Below are 21138 nucleotides of genomic sequence, written 5' to 3'. Positions count from 1 at the left end.
AGCCTCTACTCCGGGGACAGCTTCAGGCGCAGGGGGGCAGCCCACATCCAGGGTCCCAAGTGGGGGCCCATGTTGACCCTCCTGCCTCAGGGCTGAGTGCTGTTCTCCCTGAAGCCTGGGCATAAAGGACAGGAGGTGAGATGTCCAAGGGGACCGGCCGTGCCAGTGAGGAGTGGAGGTGCCCTGGGCATTAGGAAGTGTCCTTGGGCGCCGATGAGGGCCTGGGAGAGGAGACCCCAGGCGGCTGAGCAGGCGCCAGGGGCCGGGGAGGGGGCCTCAGGCAGAGTAGGAGGCGGCGGTCGCACCGTCCCCTGGGGTCTGCAGGCCCAGTGAACGGCAGATGGGGCCTGACCTGCCTGCTTGGGAGAGCTGAGCAAAGCCAGGAGTCTGTAGCCGGGCCCACACCTCTCTGGGGGGCACCGAGGTGGGGGATAGAGGCCCCCGGCCCCAGCCCTCAGGGCGCAGCAGATGACGCAGGCCCCGGCAGGGTCCGCTGGGGCTGTCCCAGTCACCTCCCGGATGACTGCCTCGGAGACTGACTTTTGCTTTCTTTTTGGCAGGAAGGAACCTGCGTGGGAAACCCCCACGCTGCCCTACGACCGGAGTGAGTCATCCCTTCCCAGCCTGCCAGGACCGAGGTGTCACCTTCTGAGCTGGTGGTGGGTGTGGGCCGGCCACTTCTCCGTCAGCAGCCCCTCCCTGCCAAGGCTCCGTCTCCCCGGCCTCTCCAGGGCCTGCTGCCAGAACCACACACGCACACACGCACGCACTCTGTGTATTGATCAGTGTATGCAGGGAGACCCTCTGAACTGGCAGTCTGGAAGACATGAAAGCATTCTCATGCTGGAAGCCTCTCCAGGACCTTCAAGATTAGCTCAGCCCTGTCAGTACCAAGGGCTGCAAGGCAGCCGCCTTCTGAAGAAGCAGGACTTTTGTCCAGGAATCCTCCTCGGGAGGCAGGGTGGGCTGACGGGGCCCTGAGCCCAGCGCCTTCGTGCTGTCCCGATGCTGGAAGGGTGAGTGAGGTCTGAGCCTCCCTGGGGACTTACTGCAGAGGCAGGTGAACGGCTCCCAGATTTTACCCGAAGAAAGAGGGGTGCTGCTGTGGGGAACCTCCTCCCTTCGCTGCCCGTGGGTTCACGTGACAACCTCGGCCCCCCAGACCCTAGGAGAAGAGACCTCCTTACCCCTGAGAGCTCCACGAGTTGCGAGCCTTGAGAGAAAGGCTCATGGAACCCATAAGAGGGGACAGGGTGGGGGACAGGGTGGGGGGCGGGGGGCAGGGATGCTTGAGGCAAGTATTAGTTGCTCAGTGCCGTCCGACTCTCTGCAACCCCAGGACTGTAGACTGCCAGGCTCCTCTGTCCATGGGATTCTCCAGGCAAGACAACTGGCGTGGGTTGTTATGCCCTCTTCCAGGGGACTTTCTCGACCCAGGGATTGAACCCAGGTCCCCCGCATTGCGGGCAGATCCTTTACTGAGTCTGAGCCACCAGGGAAATGGCAAACTCAGCCTCGAGGTTCACAGAACTGGTGCTGGACGCAGGGTGGCCCCGCTGCTGGTGCAGGGCTGTGGTGTTTGGGACTGGGGAATTCCGACTCCCAGTCATGCCTTACGCAGTGTGATGAGAGTACTTCTGGATGCCAGCAGGATCGTTTACATTATGTGGCTTCACAGTCTGCCTGCGTTCGCTCACTCCATCCTTGAGCACTTTGCTTGGCTTCCGAAGCTCCCCTGGAGCAGGGGTGCCCAGCGTTCTGCGACCTGCCAAAGCAATCTTGCCTGCTGCTTCCTGCAAGATAGGGAGAGCCATCCCTTTCCCCCGTGCTGGTGTCAGAGGAGACTGTTCGCAGGTATTTAGAAAGATGTGTCCCACGGGAAAGAATCTGAATCGTCCCCACCCTCCTTCAGCAGATAAGAAACGCTGGTCCTGGGGTCCCACACTCAGAGGCAGTGCCCTGCCGCTCCTGGCGCGGTCCTTTTGTTCTGGTCAAGACTTGCGGCCTCCTTTCTAAATGTTTCCACTTGTGTGTTTGTATGCCAATGGTATGTATATTTGGTTTTGTTTGGTGGTAAAATTCACATAGTATAAAATTCACCAATTTCAAGCTTACATTTCAGCGTCATCTGTACTTTTGCAAGGTCTGGCAACCCTCGCCGCTACTGGATATAGAACATTTCACTACTCGGAAAGGAGACCTCCCTTTAGGTCTTCCTACCCTTTAGACGGGAAGGAAGAGGAGGGCATGGCAACCCACTCCAACATTCTTGCCTGGAGAATCCCAGGGACAGAGGAGACTGGTGGGCTTCACTCCATGGGGTCGCAGAGTCAGACGACTGAGCGACTCAGCACAAGCGCCCTTTAGATAGGCGGGGTCCGTTTGCACTTTTCCTCATGAATGTAACCCACCCTCGGGCCCAGCTCTGCGCCGGCACCCTGGGCCTGGAGTTGACCCTCCGTGGCTGAACAGGCACCACCTGCATAAAGAGCCGCCGAGTCCTTCCAGGAGAGAGCCCACCGGAGACTTAAGTACCCAAGGCGCCGCAGCCCCGCCCAATCGGCGCCCGCTGAGGCTCCCTGCGCGCTTCTGGTAGGCTCCAGTGTCAGTCCGTCAGGAGGCGGGCGGGGCGGGGACAGGGCCGGCCAATCGGGCCCAGCGTGGCTCTCTGCAGGCCCTTGGTAGGCTTTGGTGTCAGTCCGTCAGGTGGGCGGGCCCTAATTAGGGGGCGGGGAGAAATGTAGCCAATAGGTGCTCGCTATGGCTTCCTGGGCGCCTCTGGTAGGCCCCCACAGCAGTCCGTCAGGCGGGCTCGGGGGCGGGTCGGCGGCAGCCGCGGCGGCCGGCTGGCAGGCAGTTCCGGGCGCGAGGCGACCGTTGGTGAGTCCTGACGTCCGGGTCGGGGTCGCGGTGGGGTCGGGGGTCGAGGTCTAGGGGCGGGGACGCGGGGTAGCGGGGCGCGCGGACCCGGGAGGCCCGGCGGGAGGCGCGGACGCCGCGGCGCGCGCGCCTGAGGGGATTTCTCGGGGCCGGAAACCGAAAGTCGGAGCGGGCCCCACGCAGGAAGGTTCGCGAACGGCGGGGCGTCCGCGGGGGCGAACCCGGGTCCGGTGGGGCCCCGCGCCTCGAGCCGCCCGCGAGCTTCGGCCGCGGCCCCCACCCCTTCCTGCCCCGCTTGGGGTGCGGACGGGCTCCCCGGCCTCGGGGGCCGCTGCGGGCCCTCCGCCGGCCCCGGCCCCGCCGCGGGCCCCTCCGCCGGCCCCGGCCCCGCCGCGGGCCCTCCGCCGGCCCCGGCCCCGCTGCGCTTTGGCCTTGCCAGACGGTGACCCGGGCCCCGGCGGGTGCGGGGGTCCAGAGCGGAGGCAGCTGCCGGGGCGGGCGGAGCCCGGGGACCCTGCTCTGCCGTGTGTGCGGGGCCCCAGGTTCAGTGGACGCCAAGCGGGCTCCCGGTGGACCCGGCGGTGGGGACAGCGGGAGCGGGGACGGCTGCGCCCGGGACGGCCGCCGCTCGGCCGATCCAGAGTCTCGCAGGGCAGGGGGCGTCCCGGGCCTCGCGCCTGGCCCTGCGTGACTCAGGGGCCACATGTCCCCGGCGGTGGGGCCGGCGACAGCCTTCAGCAGCTCAGTCACTGAAAAGGGTGGCTTGAGTTTCTGTATTTTTTAACAGTTTTATTGCGGTGTAGTTTGCATACCGTAAAACTCCTTATTGTTGAATTTCAAACAAACTCCTCTAAGAAGTGCTTGTGTAAAGCCTTTGCTGAGGGGCAGTAGCCTCTTGGCGCCTTCGGGCGTCTGACTCTCCGATTCCAGCCCCCCAGCCTGGCCCAGCTCCCACCTCAGCCCGCCCTCCGGGGACCGAAGCCCCGCCCCCCTGAGGCTGCAGCCCGCAAAGGCCGGCGCTGGGAGCCGAGCCTCTGCGCGCTCCGGTCCTGTGGCGGGGGACAGCTGCGTGGGCACCTCCTGAGACACCCGGGCTGCGCCACAGGCCCTTCGGGCATCCCCCTGCGTCCCAGACCTCTGCTGTCCCAGGCTGCGTTGTGCCCTGTGGCCCCGGCCTGTCGGCTGCACCGGTGGTGGTGGTGCCACTCAGTGTCCCCAGCGCCCCACGTGGCTCACGGCAGGACGAGGTGAAGGTCGCGTGTGAGCGTCACGGACTCGGTCACTCTGGGGAGCTGAAGGAATAGGCTGTTTGAACAGCGCTTGTGACCTGGGGCTGGAGCGGAGAAGTTAGAGCCATCCCTGGTGCAGGGGGAGGTTTTGGGGGAAGAATAGACCTTTTGACTTGAGTCAGGTGTGGGCCCCTCTCAGCAGTGGGAAAGGCCAGCCTACCTGCCAACATGGTCAGCGCACCAGTGTGGACTGGGCACAGCCTGGCAGGTGGGTTTCCATGGCAGGAGGGCACGCACAGGCAAGGGGAGGAAGGTCAAGAGAAGAAAACCCAGAAAAAAACGACCTGCAGGCTGCACGGATCACGCCAGAAGTGGGGTGCACCATTCCGTCTGTCCTCGAGTCCAGGCTTGGGCTCAGTGCCCGTCCTCAAGGGGTGCTAGGACTGCTCCTTCCTGGAGACGGGTGAGGACCGCCCCCCAGAGGTCTCCGTGTGTCCAGGGGGAGGGCGTGTCTCTGTTCCGTGGAGGGGCTGCGTCTCGGGGGAGGGACCGAGGCAGGCTCCGAGCGGCAGGGCAGTCCCGCGGGTGGTGGAGAGGCGTTCGGGGCAGGTGTTCTTGTGGACTGGCCGTGGGTTAGGGAGGTGGGTACACAGCAGCAGTGGTAGGGGGTGAGTAGCAGGGGTGAGGCGGTGCGGGTTCCAGGATTGGGGCGCCCTGCTTTGGAACGGGGTAAGGCATGGCTGGGCTAGTGTGTGTCGGGGGGAGAGCAGAGAGGAAGGGCTGGACCCAGGCGTGGGAGTCGGTGGCCAGCAGGAGCCTGGGGAGCAGGGAGGGCAGTCATAACCCCCTGCACATGCCCGGGCCCCTCCTCCCTGCCTCCAGGCCCGCGAGGCCCCTTCTCCAAGGAGAGCAGGTGAGGGCTCTCTGGGACTCTGAGAGCCTGCTTGGGCAGCCTGGGGGTCTGAGGGAGGAGCCGGGTGCCGTCATGTGTTTAAGGGCCTGGGGAGGCCCTGCGGTAAGTCACACCGCGGTGGACGGTGGCCTGGCCTAGCGGTAGCAGTGTGGTCAGGTTCTGGATGCTGGCTTTTTGGGGGGGAGGGGTTGCTGGGTCTTCCCTTCTGCAAGTGGGCTTTCTCTGGGTGCGGCCAGCAGGGGCGCTCGAGCTGTGGGCTCCGGTGTGTGGGCTTCTGGCTGCGGCGGCTCCTCTGCTAGACCTGGGCTCAGCTGAGCCGTGCCCCCCGCCCTGGCAGGTGGACCCTAACCATTGGACACCAGGGAATCCCACTTCTGGACGTGGGCAGCGGCAGAGGCAGTGGGTTTCCTGACCCGCTGGAGGGGAGGCTGAGGCCCCGAAGGGGCAGAGTTGCTGCACCGTTGTTAGTGTCTCCCTGTCGACGGCCCCAGTTTTTAATAAGATTCTGGGTGCGTATCAGCACGAGTAGCTGCGAGCGGGTGCTGCGAGAAGGGTGGGCGCAGTGCTTGCTCCTGAGCTCTCGTGCCCACAGTCGCCAGGCGCTGAGTGGGTCCCCGATCACTCGGCATCACGTTGCGCTTGAAGGAAGGCGGCCGCCGTGTGGACGGCACTGCTCAGTTGGGGCTCTGGTCCTGGGGGCCACACACGCACCGTGTGCAGATGTCGGTCCTTGACTGTGGCCTCGGGAGGTTGGCTGTGCAGGCGGCTTAGACCCGGGGGTGGGAGCCCAAGCGTTGCAAGCAGCAGGGGCCGCTGTCGGTGGGAGCGTGGGTTTGGGGGAGTTCAGTGCCTCACTGGGGCGTCCCAGAGGGAGGCTTTTGAGTTGAACCCGTGTGTCTGCTGGCGACAGGTGGCCCCCCAGCAGCCACCTGTTCAACTCTTGATGTGACGTTGGTTTGGGCAGCAGCTCACCCTTTTGAGATGACTCACTGACACCCGTGCAGCGGGCGAGGACGGTGGGGCCCAGCTGCCCAGGGGCCTCGGGCTCAGTCTCCGGGGTCTGTGCGATCTCCCGCAGGGATGGCCCTTTCCACTGGTCCTCCTGCTCTGCACGCAGGTGGGACCTGGGCTTGCGAAGGAGGCCTGCAGTGAAGGAAATGGCAAGAAGCAGTAGGTGCCAGGCGCCCCCATCCTCCTAGGGGCTGCAGCCCACCTGGGGGCTTCTTTTGTGTTAAAACCCATTTCTAAGATTGCCCTGCCATCGCTGACGTTATGAAGCAGGGTGGTTCTGGGTAAATGTGCATGAGTGTACCGTAATTAGGGATTTCACCATCTTTTTTGGATTCTCTGGGAATACAAGCTCCGTCTCTTTATTCTTAAAATGAAATACTTATACAGCAAAGTGTACAAGTCCTGAGTGCACAGCCAGACACGCCTGTGTCCACGCACACAGCCACGCTTGCCTTCTGGAAGCCCTCCCCTCCTGTAGCGCTGACCCTCCTGCGTGGAAAGCTCTGCCCAGCACTCACAAGGGTTCTGAGCCCAAAAGCGTGGTTTTTCCACACCGAGCAATTCTCCACTCCTCCCTTTTTTTATTGACTCATCTCTCTCTGGCTCTGCCGGGTCTTTGTTGCTGAGGGGCTCTTCTCCGGCTACGGAGGCGGGGGCCGCTCCAGGCGCGCGAGCTCAGAGGCTGTGGCTCAGGCTTTGCTGCCCCACGGCATGCTGAGATCTTCACGGACCAGGGACTGAATCCGTCTCCTGCATTGACAGGCCGGTTCTTCGCCGTTGAGCCACCAGGGAAGCCCTCCGTTTCTTGATGGACACCGACCGGTGTCCTGGCCGCCTGGAGTCAGCACAGGCCCCTCATGTTCAGGGCTTGGCCCCACACGGCTGCCCCCACCCCACCTCCGATGGCAGCAGGTGGGCGAGGCCTCCCATACTTCAGATCTGCTGACTGTAAATGGAGGTTTTTCATGACCCCTCCTTGGGGTCAATGATTTGCTAGCAGAGCTCCGAAAACTCAGAGAATCTCAAGTGTTGGCCCGCTGGGAGAGACACCCAGGGCCAGGTATGGGGGTGGGGAGGGCGGCCTGACCCCCTCGGTGCACTTCCCATGGCCAACTAGAAGCTCCCCAAACCCCCTGGTTTAGAGTTTTCTAGAGGGCTCCACTGTGAAGGCATGCTTGATAAATCATCAGTAAATCTTCTCTAGTTCCCCTCACCCTCCAGGAGATGGGAGTGGTGGTGAAGGGAAGATCCGGCCCCATCGTGCAGGAATGGGGGGTCTGGGTGCTGCCCGCAGAGGGAAGCCCGAGCGCCTGCTGCCTCAGAGTGGCCCCGGGGCAGCCGCCTCCCAGCTCCTTCGCCTCCTGTTAGCTTTGCCTGTCCTCCAGCTCCCTGTAACTGGAGTTATTCTGTAAGTAATTTCTTTTTGGTCTAGTAGAAGTGCCGTCTAACAGGAGGTCATCTGTTGTGTGGAGTTGGTGCACTCCCGCCTGGAGCATGTTTTGGGGGGTGAGTTAAGTGTGAGGCCAGGGCTGGGCACATGGAGCGCTCCTTGTTTTTTACCACCTTGCTCGAGAGAAGTGAGGATTTGGAAGATAAACTGGAAGCTTGGAAGGCCCAGGAGGGGTTTGGTTCCTGGTTGGAGGTTCCTGACACTTGAGCCCTCACATCTGTCACCCTGAGTACAAAGGCGGCTGGCCACCCGCCTGCCCACGCAGGAGGTGCAGTGCAGCCGGGGGGGCCTTCATGGCCGCAGGTGTCTGGGCGGAGCCCCTGTGGTGCCCCCGTTACAGTCCTTTTCAGCTCTACCAGTTTATCATTTCCCGCCCATGTTCCCCACCCCCCCCCCCAGCCCAATGCGTGCTCAGTCAGGTGACCCACGGACTGCGGCCCGCCAGGCCACGCTGTGGATTTTTCCAGGCAAGATACTGCAGTGGGTTGTCATTTCATTCTTCACTCTCTTATGATTAAGGGTTAAAGTGCATTTGTAGATGTGACTGGAACAAAATATTTAAGGCTTTAAGCACTGAGATCTCCCAGGGCGCCCTTGCTCTGGGCCAGGGAGCTGTGACTGCTGAGGGGGAGGTTGAGGCCTGCAATGTGTTGGGGCATTTTCCCTCTTTATTGCTCAAAAGAGAGACTGTTTCTGTGGTTCTTTAGCATCCAACAGGAATAAAAGTCCATGGATTAATGGAATGGGCTCAATCTGCCACAGGAGGTGTGGTCAGCCAGCCGCGTTTGGGTGGAAAGCCGCCACGGGGAGACCGGCTGTCTTGAGGCTGGGGTCCGCGTGGCCGGCTCCTGGGCTGCCCAGGGGAACCTCCTGCAGGAGGGTCTGTGAGAACCATCCGGTGTTTGCTGAGCACTCTTCACGATCGCCGCCTCGAGGAGATGCCAGGCCCAGGGTTGAGGGCTGTGGTCTCCGTCGGACGCGGGCTGGGCCGGCTGGCCTGGGAGAGGGGCCACCCCTCGGTGGGGGGTGCCCGCTGCCTCAGCCTCGGCCCCTGGTGGCCTCGCGTCCCCGGACCCAGCCTGGCACGCTGTGCTCTCCCTTAGGGCGAGGGCTTGGCGGGGCTGCGGCGCTCATGGCTGCAGCCAGCGTGACCCCTCCCGGCTCCCTGGACCTGCTGCAGCCCGGCTTCTCGAAGACCCTCCTGGGGACGAAGCTTGAGGACAAGTACCTGTGCTCGGCCTGCAAGAACGTGCTGCGCAGGCCCTTCCAGGCCCAGTGCGGGCATCGCTACTGCTCCTCTTGCCTGAGCAGCATCCTGAGGTGGGGGCGGGGCGGGGGCGGGGCGGGGGTCTCCTGGGGTGGGGCCGGGGTGGGGGCGAGGCGGTGGTCTCCTGGGGTGGGGCCGGGGTGGGGGAGAGGCGGTGGTCTCCTGGGGCCAGTCTTCCCGCTCCTCCTGTCTTGAGTGGGAACTGCACAGTCTGACGGGGCCGCAGGCTCACAGCCCCTTTGCGCCGGGTGCCCGCGTCCCCGAGGGGCTGGGAGGCGGGGCGGGGGCCAGTCCTCGGGACGGTGTCCCCGGTCCCCGCGGCCGTCTGAGGGGTGCCCTGGCACGCACTGCCTTGTGCCTGCCGGCCACCCCCACTTGGTGGCCGTGGGAGCGCCAGGGCCCTGGGGCAGGTCCGGGGGCTGCCCGCCTCCGCAGCGGGCTCACAGGGCCTCTCCCCCCTCCAGCTCCGGGCCCCAGAGCTGTGCCGCTTGTGTGCACGAGGGCATTTACGAGGAGGGCGTTTCAATCCTGGAGAGCAGCTCGGTGAGTGAGCCTTCGGTGCTGCGCCGGCTGCGCCACGAGATGGGGCCTGGGGGCAGCCGCTGCACGGGAGAGGCGGCCTTTCCCAAGCCTCGGCCCGGGCCTGGGGCGGGTGGCGGGGGGCTCACCCAAGGGCCGCTGTCTCCCCAGGCGTTCCCGGACAATGCTGCCCGCAGGGAGGTGGAGAGCCTGCCGGCCGTCTGCCCCAGCGAGGGCTGCTCCTGGAAGGGGACCCTGAAGGACTACGAGGTAGGGGCCTCCACGGGGGAGAGCAGCTGCCGCTGGGGTGGCCGCATGGAGCCGCGCACCTGGGGCTGGGGAGCTCACCATCTGTGCCCACTCCTGGGGTGGCCAAGGGACGGGGAGCAGCAGCGTGTGCGGAGCCCGGGTCCGGCCCAAGCGCCACGCGAGCGAGAAGTCAGCTTTCTCACTGCCGGGGTTGTGTTGTCTTCTCGCTGAGCGTGTTCACGCTGGAGGGTGCAGGAGTGGCCCGCTTGTCAGTCCTGGGGTCACAGGAAGGCGTCTTGACAAGGCGCCAGCGACAAGGGCAGTGCCCGGGTGTGTCTCTTGTGGGCCCGTCTGGCAGGTTGGGGCACCTGTGTGCCAGCCGCCCTCTGGCAGCCAGGCCTGCCACCCTGCCGCCTCCTTGGGAGCTGGGCCGGTGCTCTTCCTGGGGCTCGAGTGCCGCTGGGTGCTTTCCTCTGTGGGGCGCCCGCACGAGCCGTGCCCACAGCACTTCCCGGTAGCTGAGTGCTCCCCGCAGAGGACAGGTGCCCACGCCATGGCGGGTCGTACCCCGGGCTAGTCCTAGTCTTGAGAACAGGGGAGCCCGCCCCAGGCTGCAGGGGGAGGGGCCTTGGGCTGTCACGCCGAGGCCAGTCTCAGCCATGGGGTCTGTGACGCGGGATCTGGGGGAGGGGAGCGCAACAGGGCAGAGTGGCTGGGCCTAGACCGAGGGGCCGGGGCGTGCGTGTGCGTGTGCGTGTGCGTGTGCGTGTCCGTGTCCCCAGGCTGGGCCTCAGAGGAGGCCTCGGCGCCTGCACAGCCCCCTGGCGAGGCTGCAAGGCTGTCTGCAGGGCACCTGTTCTCTGCCCAGGGCTGCCCAGACCACAGAGCAGCCTCCCAGCCGGGGGCAAATGCGGGCTGTCCTGAGTGTCCGCCTGAGGGCGGGGCCCGTCAGCTCTAGAGTGGGGACCCTGGGTCCCTGCGGCTCCTCCCTTCCTGCCCCCGGCCCCGGGCCCTGTCCAGTGGTGGTCCCTGTCCTCCTGCCCGACTCGACGTCGTGGGCTTCAGGCTCTCGGGGTCTGCCTTTTGCCAGAACAGCTTGTCCACGGCTGTGGAGGAGCCTGGGGGCAGGTGGACAGCACGCATGCTCTGCTCTGATCAGGCGCCAGGCCTGGACGCACAGGTCTCTCTGCGCCCCTCCCGGGAGCGGGATTCCGGTCCATGGGCCACCGTGGGGCAGGGGCACAGACGGGTCCCATCTGTGGACGGGCCTGCACTGTTGCTGCCCGGGGCTGTCCAGAGAGGAGGCCTTGGGGCAGGGTCTCCCTGGGAGGGTGGGGGACGTTGTGATGCTTTTTGAGGGGACCAAAGGTCTCTGAGGACAGGTGGAGTAACCCCAGCTCCCGAGTCCTTGGGGGTCTCTTCTGCATCCGGCTGGCAGTGCGGGGCCAGCTTCAAGGGCCTCTGGCTGAGAGCCTGGGACCACAGCCAGCCGTGGGCCCGCCAGCTCTGCAGGCACGCAGGCTGGAAAGTCCCTGGCTGGGCCTGGGAGCTCAGGAAAGTCCCCGAGGGGGTGGCCATGTGGGAGGCGGGCCTGCCTGGTCTCTGACTGCAGCCTTTGGTGCAGGCTTAACCTGTCACTGGCTTGAGAGGCCACAGCGGGCGAGGCCCGCCTCGGTGTGCGGGCAGCCACCTTGCTGCGTGGTGGTCCCGCCTTCAGCCCTGCACCAAGACATCTGCCCTCTTGGTTGCTCAGAACTTCAGAACTGGGGCCGTGCTGGGAAATGCTGGGGCTGCAGCTGAGCTCCGGAGAGTCTGGAAAGATGGGGAAAATCCTGTGTAGCCTTTGAGTAAGCTTTTCCCTTGCAGTGACGTCTAGTGTTTTCTGAGGATCCAGTGAGATAATGTTCCAGTTCAGTCAGAAGGGGGTGGAGCGCCTGCCAGATGCAGGTGGGGGTGGCTCCCTGGAAGGGAGAGGCAGGGAACGGTGGAGGGAAGAGCAGGGAGAAAGGACCTCGGGCTTCAGAGTAGGGTCTGGGCAGACCGGGGGAGGCCAGGCTATAGCGCTGTCACAGCTGAAAGGGGCGCAGAGCGGGGCTGCTGGGCCCTGCCTGGGCGTCCAAAGTTGAAACGCCTGAGCATTTGGTTTGAACTTTGGCTGACGGCATGTGTGTTGATTTCTCCGTGCCGTCCGAGAGGAGTGGGAGCTGACGGAGCTGGCCCGGCCCCTGAGTGGGCCCCTGCTCTGGGCCGGGACCCTGAGCCTGGGGACGGCCACCATGGAGCGGGGCCGGGCTCAACCAGGACAGGCCTTCCTCTCCAGGCTTGGTCAAGCTGCCCTGAGCCCAGCCTCCAGCATTTCCTTTGCTTTGATCAAACCCAGGTGCCCCTTGTTTGTGCTTCAGGAGCCATGGGCGTCTCAGGCTCCCCTCAGCCTCCGTGTGGTGGTTTGTCCTGCGCCCAGTGCGGTCAGACCAGAGCCCTCTGGGGGTTCAGGGGCGTGCCCCCCCCCGGGCATACCTGCAGGGCAGTCTTTGAGGTGCTCTCCAGGGAGCGGCAACCCCTGGGGCCGGGGTCCCTCTACTCTGCTCCCTGCACCCCGTATCATCCTGCCCACCCACCGCACAGCCCGTCTGTGTCCTAGGACCCGGCCTCCGCAGCAGTGTCCCTGACGCCCCCGGCCATGTGGGGCTGCCTGGGGGCTGCATCCCATCTGATGTGTACCCCTGGGGCAGCGTGGAGCTGGGGTTCTGGGGGCTCCCTGGCTGCCTGGAGGGCCCCCTCCCGTGCTGAGCCTCTGGGGTGCTCCTGGGGTGCTCCTGGGGTTCTGCTTTCCCCGCAGCCAAGCCTGCCGCGGGAGGTGGAGGCCGTGTGTGCACACCGCCCCGGACTGTGGGCACATGGAGACGGCCCGAGGCAGGCTCCTCCTCCTCCGGGGTCACTGTGGCTGACCTTTGGGGCACCCGGCCCTGCAGCCCCGAGCGGCCCCCACTTGGCGGGGGCCCAGCCTGCATCCCCACGGAGGCTCTGGCCCTGTGGGGTGGTGTGCTTGGCGCCCAGCTGCACTCCTACGAGTGGTCATGTTCACGCGATGTGGATTTGACTGCAGGTTTATAAACCAACCGCACACAAACATCGTGTCCCGTTTTCTGCTTACTGCCGCCTCCTGTGCCCCTTCCGGCCAGGTTTCCTGGCGGCTCTCCCAGTCTCTACCTGTCCCCTGTGCCTGCCACCCCTCCCATTTCCCGGCCCACCCTTTCTCACCGCTCCAGCCGCCTTCACCTCCTCGCTCACCCCGTGGCCACTGCAGTGCCCGGCAGGCCTGGCTCTCACGGCCGCAGCACAGCCACCTGCGTCGTCGCCTCTCCTGGGACAGCCTGGGCCTGGCTGATCGTTCGGAGCCCAGGCTGGGAGTCCGCGTCCCTGGCCACATCACCCATGGCCTCGGCTCCAGGAGGGCGAGTGGGGGCCTCGGCATGGCTGTCGCCTGGGCCGCGGCGGCTCTCCTCTGCCTTTCGTCCTCTAGGAGCCTGTCTCTCTGCGTCCGTGGCCCCGTCACCGTCCCCTCTGTGTCCAGAAGGCGGGGCTTCGCCAGCTGGACCCGGGTCCTGATCTCTGCCCTGGAGCAGGGGCACTGGAGTGAGCACAGGGGTCCCGTGGCCTGGACACAGCCAGAATCCTGCCACTGCCCTGCCAACACCCGCTGCCTTTATTGCCAGAGCTGCCATGAAGGACACTGCCCGTTCATGCTGACCGAGTGCCCGGCGTGTAAAGGCCTCGTGCGCCTGGGCGAGAAGGAGCACCACCTGGAGCACCAGTGCCCGGAGCGGAGCCTCAGCTGCCGGCACTGCAGGGCGCCCTGCTGCCCGGCCGGCATGAAGGTGAGCGTGCCGAGGCAGCACGCAGGCCCGCGCCTCCCTCCCTCGGCCTCCTGGCGTCTAGACGGGCCCGGCCCTGAGCCCGCGGACGCCCCCCGCACGCCGGGCCGAGGCTGACGGCCGCCGCGCACCTTGCAGGCACACCACCAGACCTGCCCCAAGTTCCCCCTGACGTGTGACGGCTGCGGCAAGAAGAAGATTGCCCGTGAGAAGGTGGGCGCTCTGGGCCCGAGGGTGGGCTCCATGTCTCTCCCGCCCCCCACCCCCCACGGCACTGCCCGGTGTCTGCGCCCTGGGCCCGCGGGGGCGGGGACCTGGTGCTTGGGTGCCCGCGCTGGCGGGGCCCCTTGTGCCCTGGGGGCTCTGTCTCTGAGGCGGGGCAGGGCGGGCAGCGGCTCTCGTCTGCTCCCGCAGTGCGTGGTCTCCCCTGCTGGCTGTGCGGGGAGCTGACCTGTGTGGCCGGCTGTCTCTCCAGCCCTCTGCTCTGGGGGGAGGACGAGAGCCCTGTGGCCTGTTTTCAGGGAGGCAGCTGTGGTGCGTCTGACAGAGTCCGTCCGTCTTTTCTTGAGCGTCTGGGGTCGCTCTGTGGAGAGAATGTGTTCGTAGCTGTGTTGAGCCGTCATGGTGCTCCAGGGCGAGGACTGGGCGGTGGGTGCTTTCTGGGCACATGGGGGCTCGAGTCCCTCCCAGGCCGGGAGGGGGCCCATCCTGACCCTCCCTGCCAGCCTTGGTCCCTCAGTCCTGGCCGCACAAGGGGTGAGAACTGCATCCCGGCTGGTTTCAGGTGGCGATGCTCGGGATGTGAATGAACATGGCCAAAAGCTTTTCTGCCTTGAGTTTTACCAGCATTTCCTCTCTCTTTTTATATGGGGGTGTAGTTTGATCCCTGGAGGAAGGCATGGCACCCCACTCCAGTATTCTTGCCTGGAGAACCTCATGGACAGGGGAGCCTGGCAGGCTACAGTCCGTGGGGTCGCAAAGGGTCAGACACGAGTAAGCGACTCCCGCTAGCTAACTCACCGCCAGCCTAGAGCCCCGGGGCCATAAATGGGCTGTAGAGGGGAGACGGCGGGGCTGCTTTCTGGGACTTGGAGGCCTGCGTGGGGAATAGAGGCTCTGTGGATGATCTGAGATGTCCTTAGCCTGTGCTGGCTTCAAGCACACATGGCCGAGTTTGCACGTATGTGTGTGAACGTGAGCGTGCGTGTGCACGAGTGTGCACTGCAGCTTTGGGAGCACCTTGCTGGGCCTTGTCTGGCCTGAGTGTGCAGAAGCCGGTGGGGTGGGTCCGGGGACCTTTGCTCGGACTCTGACCTGGTCGGGGCCGCAGGGGTGAGTGGCCGGAGCAGAGGCGGAGCGGTGTTGACCCCAGGCCCGTCAGTTTCAGGACCACGTCCGGGCATGTGGCAGATGCCGGGTCCCGTGCCGATTCCACGCTGTCGGCTGCCCCGAGATGGTGAGTCCAGCTCTGCAGGCGGCCCAGCTCCTTGTTCCCCAGCAGAGGCCCTTCTGGGCACGCCTCTGCTCTTGCCCCAGCCCGGCCCGCGCGTGTCCTGGCTGTGCCCATTGTCCTCCCAGTAACCCCAGTGCCCAGCCTTGGCCAGCCAGTGGGAAGGATGCCCAGCATGTTGCACCCCCCGAGGTCTGGCCACGCCCCCTGCCCATCCGCTCACCTCGCTTCACCTGGCTATTCTGGGCAAAAGCCCCATGGTCACCCTGGACCTGCTCCTATCTATCGTCATGTCCAGTCTCCGGATGAGCGTCCATTCTTCCCAGGCGGCCCCTAGCCCTCCCCGCCTCGCTTCTGTGGCCTGCGTGGTCCGCTGTGAGATCTTGCTCCAGCCACTGGCCCAGCTGTCCTCCAGCGCCCCAGCTTTCTCTGGACCTTGAACCCGCCTCCTGTCTGTGGCCGCATCTGCCAGCTTCTCTGCGGCTCCCTTGGGCCTGGGCAGCTCCTTGTGTGCGTGGCCCTGGCCCTCCTCTCACCGGTTCCGTGTCCCCGAGGGCTGGGCATGTGCAGGCCTGGCCCCAAGAGATGGGCAGCCCAGCCTTCTGCTCTTGGCGGGGGCGGCCTGCTGGCGGCACCGGGCCTCAGCACCTGCCTTGTTTCTCTGAGGTTGAATGGGGGTGGGGCCCTCTTCGTCCCCTGGGTCTGTGTGTGCCCTCCTGCTTCTGGGCAGTGCAGTGCTGGGTGTTGCCCACGCGGGCCCGAGGGCTGTCAGTGGTCAGCGGAGGGGCCCGGGGCGTGAGGGGCCTCTTCTCGGCCTGTGGAGGGTCCCGTCCCGTTGGCCTCGTGGCTCCAGCAGCGTCCTCGGCGCAGCCTCCACGCTGGGCGCCCCAGGCTCCAGGGCGCAAGGCCTCCCGTGCAGCTCCGTCCCTGTATCTGTGCTCTAGACTCCTTGGCCCTTCCGACCCTCCACACTCACTGTGGAGCCCTGCAAGGTCCGTGGCTGCAAAGTCAGGCCTGTGCGGGGGGCTGCCTGAAAGTGAACTTCACCCCCACCCCCCACCGTGTGGCAGCGTCTTTGACGGCTCCTCCGGCACCTCACACGCGAGGGTGGCTCATGCGTGAGGGCGGCCTGCGGGGAGGTCTGTGTCCCGAGGACGGGGTGGGTGGCGCCGCGCTGGCAGCTCAGTGTTGGGACTCGCCCCCCTGCCGCCCCGCACTCAGGCGCCAGCGCCTGCCGAGGTCTGCAGCCCGGGGCCTGGCGGGGCTGATGCTGTCGTCCCGGCAGGTGGAGAGCGAGCAGCAGCAGGAGCACGAGGCGCAGCGGCTCCAGGAGCACCTGGCCCTGCTGCTGGGCGCCCTGCTGGGTGCTGCACGGCCCCCGGGGGACGGCCACCCGCTCCTCGGCCAGGCCGAGGGCGCCTGGGAGGCCAGCACACCCTCCAGGGTGGCGGAGCTGCTGCAGAGGTGCGAGGCCCTGGAGCGGAAGACGGCCACCTTCGAGAACATCGTCTGTGTGCTGAACCGGGAAGTGGAGCGGGTGGCCGTGACGGCCGAGGCCTGTGGCCGGCAGCACCGGCTGGACCAAGACAGGATCGAGGCCCTGAGCAACAAGGTCCGTGCTGGGGGCGGGGTGCGGCCCGCAGTGCCCAGGCCTCCTCATACGGGCCGGGGGCCACGGGGCGTCCAAGCCAGGGCTGGAGGGTGGCGCCTGGGTGTCCGGCAGGCTCCCTGCTCCACCAGTGCCTGCGCAGAGCTCCCCTGGACCCCTCGCCCGACGGGGCAGAGCTCTGCCGGGGTCCAGCCGCAGCAGGATCCAGGGGTACCCTCAGGATGGATGGCATTGGTGAGAGAGACAGAGAGAGAGATGGGGAGACCAAGCTTCGGTGAGCAAGGCCCGTAACTTTATTTTCAAAAGGAGCTTTTATACCCTGACTTGTACATAAAGGGAAATGAAAGATGCAAGGTCATGGAGAATCAGCCCAAACACTCCAGCAGTTTTGCCCTTATCGAAAGCAGGATTTTTTCTGTATGCCTTTTCATAAACAAGGGTCTTATGTTATGTGCATTATCTTCTGGCCTGGAGGCCTGTTGACATTTTATGACCCTTTTTTGATAAAGGTTGATCAACCAGAAAACTTGTTTCCCCTTGAAATGTTTTTTTCTTTATGTTTCTACCCTGTGTCAGCCTCAGGAAATACTAAACAGAGTTACATTCTCATGGAGCAACGGTGCACTGGGTCACAGCAAGGAAAGGCCTTACTGGCTCAGAGGTCTGATGTGGTTCATACCAAGGCTACTACCTGTTTTTCTTACATTCCAGCCTGTTAGCTAATGCACTCCCAGGTGCACAGTGGGTAAGGGATGTGGGAACTTGGCAGCAAGCATTGGCTCAACAGTGAAGCCCTTTACCGGGACTGTTCTAATGACTTTTCGCCCCTTAAAGGGCTCTGTGCCCGTTAGGACTTTTAGAATGTCTAGGCTTCCTGTGCCTCTCATGGTTGGAAGTCTGTGAACAATCATGAGTGTTAGTTCTAAGAGTAAGGAAAACCTGTCAGGAAAGCTAGAATACTAATGGGGGTTTGAATTGAAATACTCCTTTCATGCCCAGGAGACTTATCAACTTAGAGCCCTAAGTTGATTTTCTCCAGAGGAAGGTGGCGGGGATAGCCCCCTGCTAATATCAGAAGAGTTGGTGAGAGGCGTACGATAGTAAACAGTAGGCAGACAGATTCTGGTTTGGGGTGGATGCTCTAGCAGGTCCAGGGAGACCGAGTCCTGGTCTGCCTTGCCCGTCAGGTCTCGTCCACGTGACCTTGTCGTGGGTGGGATCTCCCGTGCTGGCTCCCGGCATTGCTCCTCTGGGCCCCTCGCCCGACGGGGCAGAGGTGGCCGTGCCTCCTGGGTGGGGGTCTCCGGGGCACAGAACCTACCTGCGGCAGCTGACCCCAGGAAGGCTGAGGCGCTGGGCGAGGGGCCGTCCTTCTGGAGATGGGGACAGGCGTGGAGGTCTGCCACGAGCTGGTGCGTGCCGGACGGAAGCTGGTCCCCGAGGGCCTGGTGGAGGCCCGTCCTCACGGCCCCGCACCCCAGGTGCAGCAGCTAGAGAGGAGCATCGGCCTGAAGGATCTGGCCATGGCCGACCTGGAGCAGAAGGTCCTCGAGATGGAGGCGTCCACCTTCGACGGCGTGTTCGTCTGGAAGATCTCGGACTTCTCCAGGAAGCGCCAGGAAGCCGTGGCCGGCCGCACGCCCGCCATCTTCTCCCCAGGTGCTGTGCTGGGCCTTCCCACCCCCACCCCCAGGCTGGGGTCTGCTGCAGGCTTGCTCCCTGCTCCTCACCCTCCTCGCTCTTACACGTCCGCCCCCGCTGCGTCCAGTGCTCAGCCCTCCGCTCCTCGCTGGACGGGAGGCTCGTCCAGACTGGGGGTGGCTGACCTTGGCCCTCTGCCCAGAGCCCTGGGAGCTGCATGTTGACCCAGCCCGAGCCCCCCGGCCGGCATCCGGGCCAGCAGGGCTCACGCTCAGGCCCCGTTTCTGAGCGCTCTGTGTCTGTCTGCACCGGTGGCTGACCCCTCCTGGAGCCCAGGCTGGGTGGCAGGCACTGTGGGGAGGCTGCGCGGCTGGCCCGGCTCACCCCCCTGCCCTGCAGCCTTCTACACCAGCAGGTACGGCTACAAGATGTGCCTGCGCGCCTACCTCAACGGGGACGGCACGGGGCGCGGCACCCACCTGTCTCTCTTCTTCGTGCTCATGCGTGGCCCGCACGACGCCCTCTTGCGCTGGCCCTTCAACCAGAAGGTGCGTGGGGGGCTGCCTCAGAGAGCTTGTGTGCCAGGGCGGCGGGCCGCCGGGCTGAGCCAGGGACCCAGGTTTGTGTCTAGGTCAAGGCGGAAGTAAGGGGACGCACAGCCCCGTGTCCCTCATGGAGGCTGTGGCGTCCCGGAGTGCAGGGCAGGGTCGCGCTTCTTCCCTCGGCCGGGGCAGCTGGGAGCTCCTGCTGAGAAAACGCCCGTGAGACAAGTGTTCTCAGAGAGAAGCCCCACGGCCCGCAGGCCGCACGCTGGCGCCAGCCTCGGGCCTCTGTCAGTGGACGGGCCGGGACGGGCACAGACAGACAAGCCCAGCTGACCGCGGAGCCGTGACTCCCTGTCGCCCCCGGGCGCTCTCCTCCCAGGTGACCTTGATGCTGCTGGACCAGAACAACCGGGAGCATGTAATCGATGCCTTCAGGCCCGACGTGACCTCGTCCTCCTTCCAGAGGCCGGTCACCGACATGAACATTGCCAGCGGCTGCCCGCTCTTCTGCCCTGTCTCCAAGATGGAGGCCAAGAACTCCTACGTGCGTGATGACGCCATTTTCATCAAGGCCATCGTGGACCTGACCGGGCTCTAGCCACCTCTCACGCAGCATGGCCCTGCGCTGGCTGCGCACCTGCTGAGCTCAGTCCTGAAGAGCCCGTCCTGAGCGGGGCCGGGCTGCGGGCTGTGTGTCCCTGGCGGGTGTGCCCCGCAGGCCTGGAGCCCTCAGCCTGCAGCAGGGCGGCCGCAAGGAGCCCGGGAGAGGAGGGTCGGCCTCGGGCCTGGCTGCCGCTCGGGGGAGATCCCTGCTGGGCCAGCCTGACAGGCTGCATGTCGGGGGTGCCCCGTGTCCCCTGTCCTGCAGGGTGTGGGGGGGCCCAGCCCTGCCGAGAGACACGTCAACTTTCCCGTCCATGCGGGGAGGTGTTGGCAAACTCTCAGCTCTTTGTGCTGAGTGCTGTCCTGGCTCCGGCCCTGGGAGCAGTGACCCTGAGTGCCCGTGGCTCCCGGACACCGTGGACCTCAGGGAAGTCGGCTGTTCTCCTGGGAGACTGCTTGCTGGGCAGCTTCCCTCCCTCAGGTCTCACCAGGGGCTGCGTGGAGAGCAGGGCCCCAGGCCTGAAAAGTGCCGGTGGCTTTGTCTTCAGTGGGGGCCTGATGTGGAGTCGCCCCAGGAGCAGCCTCGCCTGCCCTGGGGGTCCCCTTGACAGCGGCAGAGCCCGGGCGGCCTGAGCATGGGACGCAGCTGGTGGGCCCTGTCGGGGCCTCAGCCCTGGGGCCTCCGGCCGGGCGCAGGTCCTGGCCGCTGGCTGTCCACACCCGGCTGTGCTCGTGACTGCGACTGGGAGACTCGAGGGCCAGGTCCTCAGAGACCCCGTGACAGGCGGGACGGGGGGCCCGCTCAGCACTGCCGCCCTTGCTGCTTTGGTTGCGACGTTAAACAGCAGCAAGGCATGGAGAGTTTCCAGCTCCGTGCCCAGAGTTAACCATGTGCACGTTTTGAATTACATATTTTAATTAAAAAGAGGCGTTGCAGAAAAGCGGAGTCCTGCTTCCTCCCCCTCGCGCCGCCTCAGCTAGCCAAGGCGCTGCCCTCGCCGATTCGGGCCTTCTGCTGTGCGTGTAATTTCCGTCTCCGTGTGTGGTCTCCCACGTGTGAGACGTGTGCACCGCGTCCCCCGCGGGGCCCCGTCCTCTGCCCCAGGGTGGAGAGCCTGGCGTGCTGAGCACGGCGGGGTGTGAACACCAGCCCCCGCGTCTGTCGCCTCCCCACTCTGCTCCCACAGACACACACCTGCCCGCGCCCGTCTTGGGCTGGCGGGGCGTCCCTGCTGCCGTGTCCCGCCCAGCCCTGCGCACAGGCGCGCAGCTGCGGCAGGACCCGTCCTGGCTGGAGGACGTGCCTGGAGCCCCGTGCCTGTTGGTGCTGCTGTGGTCGGTGAGGGGCACGTCCTGTATGTGCCAGACCCGTGGCTGATGGCCGTCATGGGTCGAACTGTGTTCCCCCAAAGCTACAAAGTGCTGTTTCTCGGTACTTATTAGAATGTGACCTCGTTTGGAACGACAGCCTTTACAGAGAGAAGTTACAGGGAGGCGCTAGGCCGGGTGCAACCCAGCATGCCCGGAGCCTGTGGACAAGCAGAGGGGAGCGCACGCGCAGGCTCGGTACGCGCTGTGTCTGGAGCCCCGGAGACAGCAGGCGAGCCCAGGAAGAGCCCGGGAGGGCGCCTCCCCAGGAGCGGCCCTGCCAGCCCCGTGAGTTCCGACCTGAGCCTCCACGACTCAGAGAGGATCAGTTCTCCATTTTAAACTTCCCGGCGTGCGACTCCCTGTCTGGGCCGCATAGGAAGCCGCCGGGGAGGGCTCAGCTGTGTCTTCGCGGCCTCTGCCGACTGGCTTCGCCTTTCGCTGAGAGGAGCACTGGCCTCTGTGGCGGTCACTTCTGATGTGTCTCTTTCTGCCGCGTGTGTTTTGAGGCTCTGCTGTTCGCTGCACA

At 65.1% G+C, this 21138-nt stretch overlaps 2 protein-coding genes across 4 annotated transcripts; one reads left to right on the top strand and one right to left on the bottom strand.

Annotated features, from left to right (window-relative positions):
- Positions 1–20182, top strand: TRAF2 (TNF receptor associated factor 2). 3 transcript variants are annotated; one of them, XM_018044495.1, is made up of 12 exons: positions 1–135; positions 561–1016; positions 8587–8803; positions 9215–9293; positions 9441–9539; positions 13235–13396; positions 13532–13606; positions 14775–14849; positions 16129–16455; positions 17934–18111; positions 18493–18641; positions 19018–20182. In XM_018044495.1, exons 3-12 carry the CDS (start codon positions 8616–8618, stop codon positions 19234–19236), a joined length of 1551 nt encoding a protein of 516 aa, XP_017899984.1. In that variant the 5' UTR covers positions 1–135; positions 561–1016; positions 8587–8615; the 3' UTR covers positions 19237–20182. The 3 variants fall into 3 exon arrangements, with proteins under 3 accessions (XP_017899984.1, XP_017899983.1, XP_017899982.1); XM_018044494.1 differs by lacking the exons at positions 1–135; positions 561–1016 and adding an exon at positions 2813–2880; XM_018044493.1 differs by lacking the exons at positions 1–135; positions 561–1016 and having other exon boundaries at positions 7902–8803.
- Positions 2803–3585, bottom strand: LOC108634542 (basic proline-rich protein-like). The gene has a single exon (XM_018044488.1). It carries the CDS (start codon positions 3583–3585, stop codon positions 2803–2805), a length of 783 nt encoding a protein of 260 aa, XP_017899977.1.
- Positions 20183–21138: the final 956 nt, after the last annotated feature.

Source organism: Capra hircus, unplaced genomic scaffold (genome assembly GCF_001704415.2).
Source record: "Capra hircus breed San Clemente unplaced genomic scaffold, ASM170441v1, whole genome shotgun sequence".
NCBI classification, from domain to species: domain Eukaryota; kingdom Metazoa; phylum Chordata; class Mammalia; order Artiodactyla; family Bovidae; genus Capra; species Capra hircus.
Note: the sequence above shows the minus strand (reverse complement) of the source record. Positions and strands in the feature narration are given on the sequence as shown.

Coding starts and splice junctions, on each gene's coding strand:
- LOC108634542 (XM_018044488.1), bottom strand. CDS start 3,585: ATGTGGCCCCTGAGTCACGCAGGGCCAGGCGCGAGGCCCGGGACGCCC.
- TRAF2 (XM_018044493.1), top strand. CDS start 8,226: ATGGGCTCAATCTGCCACAGGAGGTGTGGTCAGCCAGCCGCGTTTGGG. Junction 18,112..18,492: donor GCCCGCCATCTTCTCCCCAG/GTGCTGTGCTGG, acceptor CCTGCCCTGCAG/CCTTCTACACCAGCAGGTAC. Junction 18,642..19,017: donor GCTGGCCCTTCAACCAGAAG/GTGCGTGGGGGG, acceptor CTCTCCTCCCAG/GTGACCTTGATGCTGCTGGA.